This window comes from Tauraco erythrolophus, chromosome 15, assembly GCF_009769465.1.
Source record: "Tauraco erythrolophus isolate bTauEry1 chromosome 15, bTauEry1.pri, whole genome shotgun sequence".
NCBI classification, from domain to species: Eukaryota; Metazoa; Chordata; class Aves; order Musophagiformes; family Musophagidae; genus Tauraco; species Tauraco erythrolophus.
In genome coordinates, this window is record NC_141479.1 from 11,458,681 (window position 1) to 11,471,794 (window position 13,114).

Genomic DNA, 13,114 nt, shown 5'->3' on the forward strand with positions numbered 1-13,114 from the left:
GTGAGTGCTTGGGCTGGGATGTTGTAAATTAAGTTTTTGTAACCTTTTAAACCTTTCTAATTCTTTTAAACATCTATAATTTTATTAGTAGGCTATCTTTGTAGATTATAGAGTACTGCTACAATGAGAGCAGTTAGTGAAATACGATATAATTGTAAGAGAAGTGCCTTAAAGAATGTATGGGGAAACTAATACAGAACTACATGTTAATACTGACTTCTGGAGTAACACTGACTCAGGAGAAATTCTTTTTGGCAATAATTACTCTTACCAGATCACACTCTGATGGTATATACTGTGGGAGGAGATTTCTGAGAAAGCAAAGAGTATTTGGGGACTAATTTGTAAGTCAGATGTGTTGCGAGCACCGCCTCGTCCTGTTTTGGTGTTACTGGTGGACCTTTTTGAAAACTTCATTGCCTTTGATTAGCCAAGATAATGATGTTAGCTTTAGCAGTTTATTTTCAAGGTGACATTTACCTGAGAGATGTAACAAACTTTGCTTTGTTCAGAGGAGATGTGTTTAAAGTAATAATCTCATTAGTTACTTTCCAGCATTTAAGCGGGTGAAGTGGCCAGCTCTGATGATGAATGTTTTAGTGTAATTGTTCTTCTGTCTTCCTCAGTTAAAAAAACTCCTGCAGAAGACAACTTAGAATAGGTTGACAGCTTTTTCTTTTGGTAGCATATTTGACAGATGCTAAACTAACATTGTGTGTTGACTTTTTTTTTATAGCTACAGTGAAGGATAACAGTTGATTACATGGCTTGCCTGTGTAGATAAGCAAAGTTCTTGCTGGAACACTGCAATGTATTTATATTAACACCCCAGCAAACACCTAGAAATGGTTAACTACTGACTGCCACCCTGTGCCACTGGAACCTTTATCAACATTATTTTTCTGTCTTTACGCAGTGAGTCTCTTCCTGTCTGGGAAAATAGAAAGTGCTGTTACCTCATTAGGTAAGATGTACTTTTCTTATTTGTATTTACTGTTCTTTTGAGTTGTTACTGTTTCTTCCCTACTCAAAGAGATATTTTAACAAGACAGTATGACCTTTGTTTAAGAGAGAGTAACAATGATGTTTTAGGAAGCTTAGGACTTGTAAGTCTTCCTGGGGTTATAGACTCCATCAGTGTCACTGTGCTAGGAAAAAATGGTAAGCTTGAGGTCATAGTACGTGCTGATATGTTCAAGGCAAAACTCTATGTTTAGGAAATGTGCCTGGGAATGTCAAGCCAGGACAGTGGCCCATTCCCAGGGGAGCAAAACCAAAAATTTAAAAAATGTCTCATGAATGTCAAAGTGGAAATTCAACCAGAATCGCAGCACTTAGTGTAATTTCATTCTCGATAGCAGTACTGTGACTTACTGACATTACAGGGACATTGCAGTCAGGGTCCTCTTAGCGATAAGGGCCCTCTCGTGCTGTCAGTCTGCAGTCACGTTGGTAGGCATACTTCATGCCCAAAGAGGTTTCAACTTGAATTAAAACAGAAAAAACAAATAAGGGAAGCAGGAGGAAAGGAAATGGTAAAACATGAAAATAATTCTAAGGCAGTGGGTTGATTAATGTGGGAGCTTGAGCATTCAAGTCAACATGGGGGTTTGAGAGAAGGTTTAAATCAGGAAAGTGTAGCAATTTTAAGATTAGGTAACTTCCTTAAATTTAATTTAGGGGAAGTGTGGATGAACCATATAGGACATGTTGTTTGCAACACAGTGTTTCCATTCTTTCATTGGAAAAAAAAATCCAGAATGTCATCTATGTCCTCGTCTGTTCTGCCTGAATGGTTCTTTGGCCTTTGATGGAGTTTGCCATTCATTGGCTGTATGATATGAGTTTACAAAGTGTAACTTGTGTAATTGTACAGTGGCTGGCCTAGACTGGTGCTACTGCCTCAGCCTGAAATATGTAATGCTTCATCCAGTTGGCTCTCCTGCTTTCTAATGCTGTTCTTTTGCTAGAAACAGAAAGTTGTAACGTTTGGCTTTTATTCTTTCAAGTATGCTGAAAACCTCGGAGTATTGTAGCCTGCATGTTTTCTTGTCTGGATGCAGTTTTGAGTTACGTTGTCTCCTGACAGCGTCACTGGAGCGGAGGAGAAAAATGATCATAATAGGTCATTGCAATAATGTGATCCATGTGTAGCTTCTCTTACCTGTGTGTTGGAGGGTAACAGGTTAGGACAGTGCAGTCACAAGGCAGATGACCCTGCCAGTAATCATCTCGCAGGAGATGTTCCTTAGGAGCCCTGATAAAAACTGGGAGGAACGCTTGCTGTTCTAAACACGTCCTGACAAAGAAGCTGGCATTGATCTTTACGATAAGGAACAGTGTGGTTTCTTTTCAGAAAGCTAGTAATAGCAGAGATAATGAGTTCTGGAGAATGCAAGTTGACCCACCGTCCCAGCTTTATTTTTACGACAACTTTAAGCCAGAAAGCTGTGGCTGTGGGCAGGAAGCAGTCCTCCCCCCGAGCTCCCTTTCCCTGGGCTCACAGTGAGCCAGTTCAGCCTGTTGATCCAGCGGGGCACAAGCTCAGATTTTGTCAGATCGGTGACTTGAACACTTGGGCTGCGCCTTCGCTGGTTATGATATCGAGGCCAGAAGCAGCCTGCTGGAAACTGGCTAAAATGAAGGGGAGCCTTAAGTCCTTTTCTCTCCACACGTGTAAAGGATCTGCATTAAGCAATGTGTGCCACCTCTCCTTGACCGGGAGTGTTTGGAGAACTTGAGGAGAGTTTCTTGCTGACCCTGAGATAGCTACTGAGGAAGCGTGTTTGATTTTGAGAGCAGGTTCCTTGTGGCAGGTGCAAACCATCCTTTATCCCAGAGCAGATGGTTGGGGTGTGTCCCTTGGGACGAGGGCAGACCCCATGGCGTTGCAGAAGAGTGTGCAACTGCAGGATTTATTTTCTGCTGGAATCGTCTGAAAATTTATTCCTGCACAACTTAGTGCCCCCAGCACTGTCCTCTGGTGGAGCTCAACGTCTGTTGTATTATAGTCAATTTTGCAAAAATAGGAGTAGTATTATTCATGTAAAGCTTTGGAAACTTTCTTGCAAGTATTTGTGGTGCATTTAACTGGCGGGGGGAATCTACTGCTGTTTACAGTAGAAGAAATCCATTTGATTATTACAGAAAGAGCCTCATTAAGATTCATGTCTGCTTGACAGAAACTCTCTGAACTCAAACCTCTTCTGGCATTTGTTTAAAGTTTTTTTTTTTTTAATCTATGAAAGATTCATTATTGTCTGTCTTAAGAATTTATCTTTTTTTAAAAGCACCATCTCAGTAAGATTTTTGGTGGGTTGGTTTGCCAATCCAGGGATTGGTATTCTCTTACGTTTCTTCAGTAATCCTAAATGTGGAAAATGTAAGCCATTTGGGGCTTTAAGTAAATTGGATTTTCACTTTTCTTCTGGGTTTGGGCAGAAAGGCTGCAGAAAAAGAGTTACAGAATAGTTGCTGAAAAAACGTCACCGCTCTTCTCGTGTGTTGTTGCTGAAAAGACCTTCAGAATCCAGGACTCTACCTTCCTATTTAGAGACTTCCCTTTCCTTTAGATGTTTTGGCAATTTGAAAAGGGCTTTTGTTTATATTCCTTAAGGAATCACACTGTCATGCCGAAGCGCAAGTTAATAACACAATGCTTAGGCATGTATGTGATTCTGTGAGCTTCATGGCCAGGAGCTGAAGAGGGAAGTGGGGCCCCTTTATTGACACTGAAACCCCAACAATACAAAATTTTACCCTTGTGTGGTTTTTCTGTTTTGTTGCCAGCACTGAAGGCTCTGTTTAGTACAGATTTTTCTTTCAAAATTTGTGTAGGTGAGAGAACGGCTACTGAAAGCAGCATTCGGATACTGCAACTTGTCTGCCACGCAGCAGTCAGTGCACAAGGAGTAGAGGCAGATGACTGTTTAGGAAGGAGATCTATTGGTATATTGCAAATATGACAGTAATGAGCAATGATGGGAACTGAAAGGCATCAGAAGCATAAGGCAATTAATTGAGTTTTGGGTAAACACAATAGTAGTTTGGGGAGAGTGGATGGGGGTGTGTCCCCAGTTTGTTCCAGCAGGTTTAGGGGACAGTAGACATATCCTTAAAATAGCATAATTATGTTTTGGCAATATGAATTCAAATTAGTGGTCCATTCAAATCAGAAGCCTTTGTAACAGCAAAGCAGTTGACCTTTCAATTTTGAGTAGGGCAAGTCTGAAATCCTTGTTGTGTCAGAGGGGTAAAGCCATGGGAAAGTATTGAGCAACAATGACCATTGCCAGATGAACTGTCCAAAGTGGCATATAGTGTCAGTGCAGCCCTTAACCTTGCTTATGTCCATAGGTTTTTACAGCTACAGTTCTTCTGTTCAAACAGAAAATCTTTTTCTTTTGTCTGTTCTTCTTTTCATGTCCCACGTTCGTAGCAGATGTGCAGTGTTAATAAGAAAAAGCGTTTCCCACCAAGAACCTGAACTGTCATGTCATGTCAGATCCACTGCTTACAAATTAGGAGACTATACGTTATTGCAAAAGAAAAAATACTAGTGATGTTACTTCAAAAAAGCTGGTATACTTTAAATAACTATTGCTTAGGATCTTTGTAAATACTTCCTGAAAGTGAGAAACAAGTATTTGGGAGGATAAAAGCTCTGCTTAACTTCACTGATGAATGCACGAGTGGAGGTGCTCATGCGGAGTCACCCGGGTGTCAATGGCGCTTCCTCAGAATGGAAACTAAAATAAGCTTCGTGTAATTATGATTCTGTTCTCTGTCCTAATGCGTATAGTAGGAATAGGGGATATCAATCCAGAACAGTATTTGGTACAAGGGGAACAGAAGTATTTGCAGAGGTGTTGTTGGAAGCCTCTGGATAGTGCTGGCTGGTGTGTTTGCTCTTTCTGCTTTGTGCATTCTGTTTCCTTCCCATTGAGAAGTTTTAGTAATCTGGCAGTTACGAAATGCAGTCTTTCCAGCTCCTTTTATGTGGTTGCTAGCTCTCGGTCCTCTTATGCTGCTATGATACGTTGATGCAGTGACAAGTGTGTAGAGGAGCACATTTAGAGACCTAAACAGACTGAGAACTAGAGTTGAGAAGTCCTGTGGATCTTACATTTGCTTTTATAATTCTGTAATTGCATCTGCATCTCAGTATTTTGCCAGCATCTAGCATGGAGCCTTTCTGGTTTTAGAAATGTGCTAACAAAAATGTTATTGTTTTTGGTAACTGCTTTACTGCAAAATATTTGTGTTGAAAAGAGATGTTTTCATGTATGTTTGTATTCTGTATGCTTTTGTGGCCTTTGAAACTAGTAGGAATTACATGGCATATGTTTCAGTGGAATGCCCTGCTTGGAGAGTAAAAATAGTGGCTTTTTATATGTTTTGCCTCAGGTAAGTTACTCACCTCATGCTTTTTATGTTCCTGTGGCTCTCACTTCAAAAGTGCTTACTGTGAACAAACGGAATAGTGCCAGGCACAGATTTGCTGGTGGAGGGATACTGCGGCGTGGCCCCAGCCGCAGCCAGGAGCGCCGCAGGCAGCCAGGCGGCTTTGCCGGCACTCTTCACCCCGTCGCTCCGGTGCAGCTAAATCGGATCCTGACTCTGAACTGAAAATGTTGCATTTGCGTGGCTGAATTTTAAGCGATACTATAAATCTGTGATTTGTAACACAGTATATTTGAATGTGTATGTGTATGAGGAAACTTCAGGTATAGGTGACCTTTTTTTTTTTTTGCCACCTTTTTAAGCTACAAGAAAGTAATCTTCTGTCAAAAATTGGTATATTCAGCTGCAATCTACAAGTCATGCTCTAGATAGTAATTTGTTTTAAAAATAGTTTAAAAATATTTTCGGAGAATGTTCAGAATAGCTATTGCATTACCCAGAGTTTCCCCTCTTGTCTGCTGAGGGTACGTTTTCCCATCAGAACAGTTTTCCCACTTGTCCTTGGAACATTTCACTTTCATTTTTGAATTGCTTAATTATGAATTATAAGTATTTGATGTAGCCTTAATTGGCCTGCTCTTTTCCATAGGAAGATCTGAAAGTGCTTTGAAAATAATGAGCTTTATTTAGCCCTGTTTGCTCCTTTCCCTGTCTGGAAAATTTCTCCTATCTATGGGAATTCAGAAGGAATTCAGAGTACTTAGTGAAAACATTTGACATTGGTGTTCAGTTTACTTTTTTATTTTTTGTTGAGGATTTTTTTTTAACCATTACAAAATCTTCAGGTCTGTTGTGTGGTTAGGAGAATAAACAACATGTCCAGGAACATGTTACAACAAAATGAGCTTCTAGATACTTTACACTGAATATGGATCATCTTCAGTTGCTGGGTGATGTACCCAGGCTTTGGGAAGCTGGTAAGAAGGATTTCTGTATTGCACTCTCTTGGCAGATCCATACAGTAATATTGATTGTAGCCTTTGGTAGATTCATACAAGGTTATTGATTGATCCTGCATTGAAATGCAGGTTATGCTTACCTACAGTTAGAGTGGGTGTCTTAATTAAAAACCAGGGCAGGGAAGAAAGCAGCAAGAGGATGAAACTGTTGACTCTCATTTGTCTGCAATCCCAAGAAATTGATGAAAGCTCTTGTAGCTAATGTGAATTGTTGATTAGGCAAAGCATTAACAATGATATTTTTCCCCCTTATTAACAGGTCCTTGCAGTGGAGAACTGGAACAGCACACAGAGAGACGGGGAGTCATCTATAGTCCTTCTTGGCCATTGAACTATCCTCCAGCTGTAAACTGTAGCTGGTATATTCAAGGAGATCGTGGAGACATGATAACAATTAGGTATGGTTTCATACTCTGTGGAGATAAAGGATTGCTTTGCTGAAATGAAACAAAATGCGGGTTCTTATTTGATATACCAGTCAGAGCTACTGAATGATCGAAGGAAGCTGAAGTTGATTACACTGGAGATGATTGCAGGTCGGGCACCTCTCCCATTTTAGAAATGTTCCACTGTGTCTTGTTTCTGTAGGCTACTTCTGACATCCATTGTTATATTTGCAAATCGCTTGTAGTCTTTTAATATATTTCTCTTCACAATACCTGTGGGAGATTTCATCCACCTCTGATAGATGAAGAGGTGGGAAACAGTGATATGTTTACTCACATTAAATTGTCCCCCTTCTCTTCATTGCTTATAAATAGGAATAGGCGAAGGCTAAAAACCTGGAACAACCTCAGTGGGATATGTAAAATTCTTAGAGCAAAAATGGCTTTTTCTGTAATGTTTTGAAATGGTGCTGTTTAATTGACAGTTGAAGATAATCATTGCTTATTGTTACTTGTTAACCAAAAGACACATGCTTTTCTGCTTAATATTTACTTCCAACAGAATTAAATCATAATTAGCATTTGTGGCACAATTTCCACTCATTCTATAAAAATATTATTCAGAAAAGACTAAAATATATTACAAATGGTTTTTCAGAATGTTTAGCCTATAGATATCAGCATACTGCGAATGTGCTTAATTTCTCTGAGCTAATCATAATATTCTTCTTAAACCAAGAATTTCTTATTTAAAAAAAAAAAGAAAAAAACAAACCTAGGAAAGGGTTTTTTGTTTGGTTTTTAGTACTGTTGTATTTGACACCATCTGCTCATTCTTTGCTCAGCTGCTTAAAAGGACTGCAAACCTCTTCAACTGCAGATGCTCAGCAATTAAAAACAAATCTGCCACAGATGGAATAATAGGAGGGCTTCACCATCCATAGTTCAAAATAGGAACTACTCATCAAAAGTAAGGAAGTAGATACCTGCCAGCATTTGAGATCCATAAATAGAAACATGCTTTTAAACCCCATTAAATTGTACCGGACTTGAGGAGTTTGTTTCAAAGCAGAGATTGTTGGAAACTCTGAGGAAGCATACAAATGAGACACAGGACTTGGCTCTGGAGAATAGTACTGCAATTTATGCTATGAAGACGTCTCACAGCTCCTAGTTAGGGTTTTCTTCTGCAAATACAAACGTAACAGGCTAAAGAAATAAAGGAAAGTAAGATGAGGAAACTGGTGATAATGTCTGTATACGGTTTAGATATGTGCCTAACAATATGGTTTCAAAGATTTCTCCTTAATGGGTTTGTTTTTTGTCACTGGATACACAGCCGTATCCTGCCCTCCTATGCTCATGCAAACAATGGGAGCTATGTGTTTGCATCCGAGGGAGTAGTGTCGTGGTGTTACATTTCTGACTATAGATGTACTTGGAATGACTCACTCCGGTGTATGAAATGCAAAACGTTAACAGCATCGGAGGATTTCTGTGGAAGGTTGTAGCCCTTGTAATGCCAAGGACGTAGAAGCAGCAGCTGACTTGCCTTGGCTCGTGTGATAGAGCAGTCTGGGAAAGAGGGTTCAAATACAAACATTTTTTCCTCTTAATACTCGGGTATGCTTCTTGTCCTAACAGTGTGCTGATAAGGGTATAAAGGAGCTTTTTAAAATTTTCCTAGGAAAACCAAACATAGTTCTTGTGATAACATCTGGATTTTAAAAGGTTTAAAAAAACCACACCTCCTATGTGTTATGTTACGCTGAATGCGTTTCCTTTGATCTTGAATTCTCGTTGACAATAAGACACCAATGTTACATAAGCATCATGTTTGAGATACAGCAGGAGTCGTTCAGGGATGAAATTGTGATGGAAAGTAGTTGTGATTTCTAAAATGCTTGCAGTTGATGATCGTTTTTTATAAACGTGTTATTCAGCAGCTTTCAATAGAACAGTGCCCAGATCTACATGTGGATGTAAGATGCTGGCTCCTGTGGGCATGTCCTTTAGAAGCCTTGTCTTAATATCTGCCTTTCATGTGTCTGTATTGATTTTCTTCATATCCTCACATTTCCTTGCCTATTGTTTTGCTTTATAGTTTACTTTTTAGAAATCCTTGGGGGAGACTTCACAAGAACAGGAAATAGATGTTCTTTGTGCTTATACCTCTCTGTTAATTATGCATGTTTCAATACTTTCTTCCAAGTTTGTGTGTGCGATGCGTGGTGCCGTTGGGACCTGGGAACAAGCGTGTAGCTACTTTTTCAGGACTGTGTTGTGTCACTTTAGATTCAGGTAATCAGTCTGTTTAGCTATTGTTTTGGAAGCTGCTTGATTTCCCCCCACCCCCTTTTCTCTATTTTTATGCCTTTTTTTCACAGAAGACTACATAAAAATCCTGTAGGATCAGATAAAGATATCATATGCAGTAACTGCCTTTGTACCATCCTTTACGGGCTTTATTTGTGTATGTTTCCTTAACCTGAGAAGATCTAAATCATTTTTGTTCAGCAATTGCTGTTGCCTGATGGTTGCAATTAACCTGGTGTGGACAAAGTATAAATGAATTGCATTTTATTATATGAATTTATGGGACTGAGAGTAAAATATTCTCTGTGTTCAGAATTCAAGATAAGAATATTGAAAAGTGATCTACTTAGTGATCCACTCAAGCTGTCTGTTACGAGGAGGAGAACACCTTCATTGGCTTTTGCTTCAATGATTCATGTCATTGACTTTGAAATTTTCAGATACCATCTGAGCTTCAATGTGAAACTGAGGCCTGTTCATGTAAAGGCTTGCTGGTCTGCAGTTGTGTGAGGAATTAAAGGGACTGCTTCGTAGTCTATTTACCGAGCTCAGTGTTTCAGAACTTGACATTAATTGGAAAAAAACTCATAATAGCCGTTTATTTCATTCAGTTGCATGTGCTAAGCTTTTGAAAACGCAGCCTCTGTGGCTCTTGCCTAAGGTTACACAGTTAGCTGGTGCTTGGGAGTTGGGAGTAGAATAGAGCTTTCCCGACTTCCAGGTCCTTGTGCTTCAGCAGTTAAGCAGAAGTCTTTAATGAGCCAATTAAGTCATCAGTTGTTCACAGTCTGCACTTGCTGTGAGAGGTTGGCAAATAGAAGTAACTTTTCTTGCTTAATTGGCTGGTCTGTTTTATTTTGGGACTGTGCTCTACTGATCTACCCATAATATTTATTCTCCATTTTTTTTAATGAGTTTAGAGGGCCAAATAGGACATTTTTTTTTTATTTATTTACTAGTTACTTTCATTCAGATTTTACGTCTGCTGGGCCTCCAACAGTTTACACTTTTTTTGTTTGTTTTCCTGATCATCCCACGTTTGTCCTTTTCCAGTTATTAAGAATGCTTTTTTGTTTTGCTTTAATCTGTAGTTGCTTCTGCTTAAATTACTAAGAGGGTTGTAGGGAATTCTGTACATTATTTACAGAATTACCTTTTTTTCCTAGCTGCCACTGCTTCTTTCAGTGCAGATGGCAAAAAGCTTAGCTCTGCTAAGCTTTAGTTTTTCAGGTACAACATTTTTTTTTCCATATTTTCAGAGTGTAAATGAATATTTATGATAAGCTGGTTTAATGAAGTTCTTTCCAGCAACATAAAAACACTTGGTACTTAATAGGAAAATATCATTGTAAGCTACTGTTGCTTCACTTGAGTAATTTTACAGGCAAGATCTGGTACATGGCCAATCCTGTAATTTTCTGTAAGCTCCGGGAGTCCTGCTCAGTGTTGGAGGTAACCTTGTTTCAATGTTGTACCACTGAAAGAAAAATCAGATGATTTTTCCCTATTTCTGCAGAATTTTGTAAAAACAGATGTAGTGCTGCATTTGTCAGTTCATGTTGAGTTGTTCTGATCCTCAGAGTTTGAATGCTTCCAGTGTTTAATAGACTATTCTTATACTTTTGTATAAAATTGGGAGATTTTTAAAAGGAATTAGCTGCAGAAGAGGCATTCCGAAAACAAGATAACTGGAGTTAGTGCTTTTGAATAGCATCTTTCAGATGAAACAAAACCTGCAAAATTTGGTCCAATAATTTTGATCTTTTACACGAGTCTCCTCCTCTATTCCTGTATTGTGTTGGAGATCACAGGAAACAGTGAGAACAGCCTAAGAGAGAAAGCATTTTAAAGGATGTTCTCTGTGTTAGTGATGGGCTCTGTACTTTGTTAATATTACAGTTCTAAGTGCTTGAATTACCAGCGTTTGAATCCTGCAGTATTGTGCCCGAGTGCTCCTCCTCTCCCTGCCCTCTGAACTAGGGCTGTGTGCTGTGGTCGTGGAGAGGGAAAAAAGCCTGGAAGAAAGCCAGGTTCTCCTTCCCTTCATCATTGATCACTGAGATGCCAGAGCAGAGGAGTGTTGTCCTGTAAGTGAAGCTCCTGGGTGGAGGGGGCGATGTCTGCATCCCATGGAGCAGATGCGGTGGGATGGGGAAGGCGGTAGGTGAGGGGTGCAGGGGCTGGCGTTCAGTGTCACTGTGCACTGCAGCTTGCACGCTAGGATGGACCTCTGGGTCCATGTCCCGCTCCTTCAGACACGTGCTTCACTGGAGCGGATTAGTGACTGAACCGACTCTTCTTGTGCTTTTCCTCCCAAACCCTGTACTTCCCTGTCCAAGATGTTTAAAAATACTGCGGTACTGACTGGTGCTGCGTGAGATACAGGTGACATTATCCATCAGTACTCTGTGTTTCAGTATGACTTGATTCTGTTTCTTGTTTTAATCACAGAAAATGATGTGGGTTTTGGATACGTACAGCCTCAGACCTCCCTCAAGAACTGTAACTGCAGACTTCGTTCAGTACTTTCCCAAAGATGTTTCTACAGTACTACAAACAGTAGGAGCACAAGACACTGTCCCTTATTTCCACTGCATACCCTCAATCACTCAACCTTTGGGCTAATCCTTTTGACAGAAAAATTTACATTCCAGTTTGAGAAGGTTCAATGGAATAAGTATATGTCCCTCCCTGCACTCTTATTTTGTTGGTAGCAGGATCGAATTATTCTTCAGAAGACTGTAACAACAGGAGTGCTAGGTCTAATTACAGATGATGAGAGAAGTGAAGTAGCAGAGACTGAACGCGCTGTTCAGGACTCTTAGGTGAAATAAATCGGTGGGCTATTCAATGTTAGATTACTATGGCAGAAACTTCTTACACAAAACTGTGTTGTTCCAAATGCATTATAAAGTGAAAACCAATTTTATATGTTTATATGCACAAACATACGTATGCATGTTGTTTCGTTTTTCTTTACAAATGAGTGTTTTTTTTGTGGGTGAGGTTGGTTGAGGGTTTGTTCAAATATATCATACTTTTGGTCTTGAGTAAAAATCACCATGAGTTTAAATGGGGCAAAATTTGCTTCCATTGGAGATAATATAACTTAAAAGGAGGCTGGAGTGGAGTGACTGCCTTAACCAAAGTAAAATTTGTTCAAAGTATGTCTGTTGATTAGTTTGCATGAAGTAGAACTTAATTGCTTTGACTTTGCTTTTGCGCTTAGAAACGGCATTTTGTAACTGCTATGGTATGTGTTATATATAAATCTTTACGTCAGAACTAGAATTCTGAGTCTGTATTTCAGAGAAATTGTGTTGGAAACTCTTGTGATTAAGATGCTTAACTGCTTTTTAAAAAGCTTATTCTTGTGACTCGAAAAAGCATTGCCCTTTTTCGAATACCAAGGCATTTGTTTCAGTAGCTCATGCATCCCTGAGAGGCATGGTATTTTCGGGGAGGCTGTTAAATATGTTACTTGCTTGCAAGTCTCTTCTGCCTCATCACCCTTGTACTTCGTTTTGTGGCTAAAGCTTGAATTTTGTGGTGGAGAAGTGTAGGGTTCTGCTCTGAATCAATTTCAGATCCACAACTGACACTCAAGAAAATCGGTTGTCCTCTGTACGCCTGTGCTTCCACTTCGGAAGGCGGAACTAAAGTTTCTTCCTCTTCCAGACCCTTTATAATAAACCAGAAAAAGCCCTTTTCTAGCAGTGTACAATCCTACGTTCTCAAGGTGCAGGTAGAAGATACTGTTAATTGTACCCAATGCAGGCTCTCCAGAGATCTCGCTGTTGTCTGCAGAGGAGTTTGTAAACAAGGCATGTGCGTGAGCTGACTTTCTGTACTCTTCCTTTGTGTGGATCGTAGAAGTGTTAAATATTTTATTTTTTCCTAGAAAGAAATGCATTTTAATGTAAAGTGCACACAGCTTTTTATATAGGCAAATTGTCCCCTGGGTGTGTGCAGTCAGTGTTGTGTTAACAA

At 39.6% G+C, this 13,114-nt stretch overlaps 1 protein-coding gene across 5 annotated transcripts in view; it reads left to right on the forward strand.

Annotated features, from left to right (window-relative positions):
- The window catches only part of LRP3 (LDL receptor related protein 3), a 28,106-nt gene that overhangs the window by 4,338 nt on the left and 10,654 nt on the right, over positions 1-13,114 (forward strand). For 3 of the 5 annotated variants that reach the window (XM_086621187.1, XM_086621186.1, XM_086621189.1), the window contains exons 2-3: positions 917-964; positions 6,682-6,820. In XM_086621187.1, coding sequence (XP_086477313.1) covers positions 917-964; positions 6,682-6,820 — 187 coding nt within the window. Of the gene's footprint in view, positions 1-916; positions 965-6,248; positions 6,381-6,681; positions 6,821-13,114 lie in introns of all 5 variants that reach the window. The other 2 variants (XM_086621190.1, XM_086621188.1) reach the window with 2 other exon arrangements.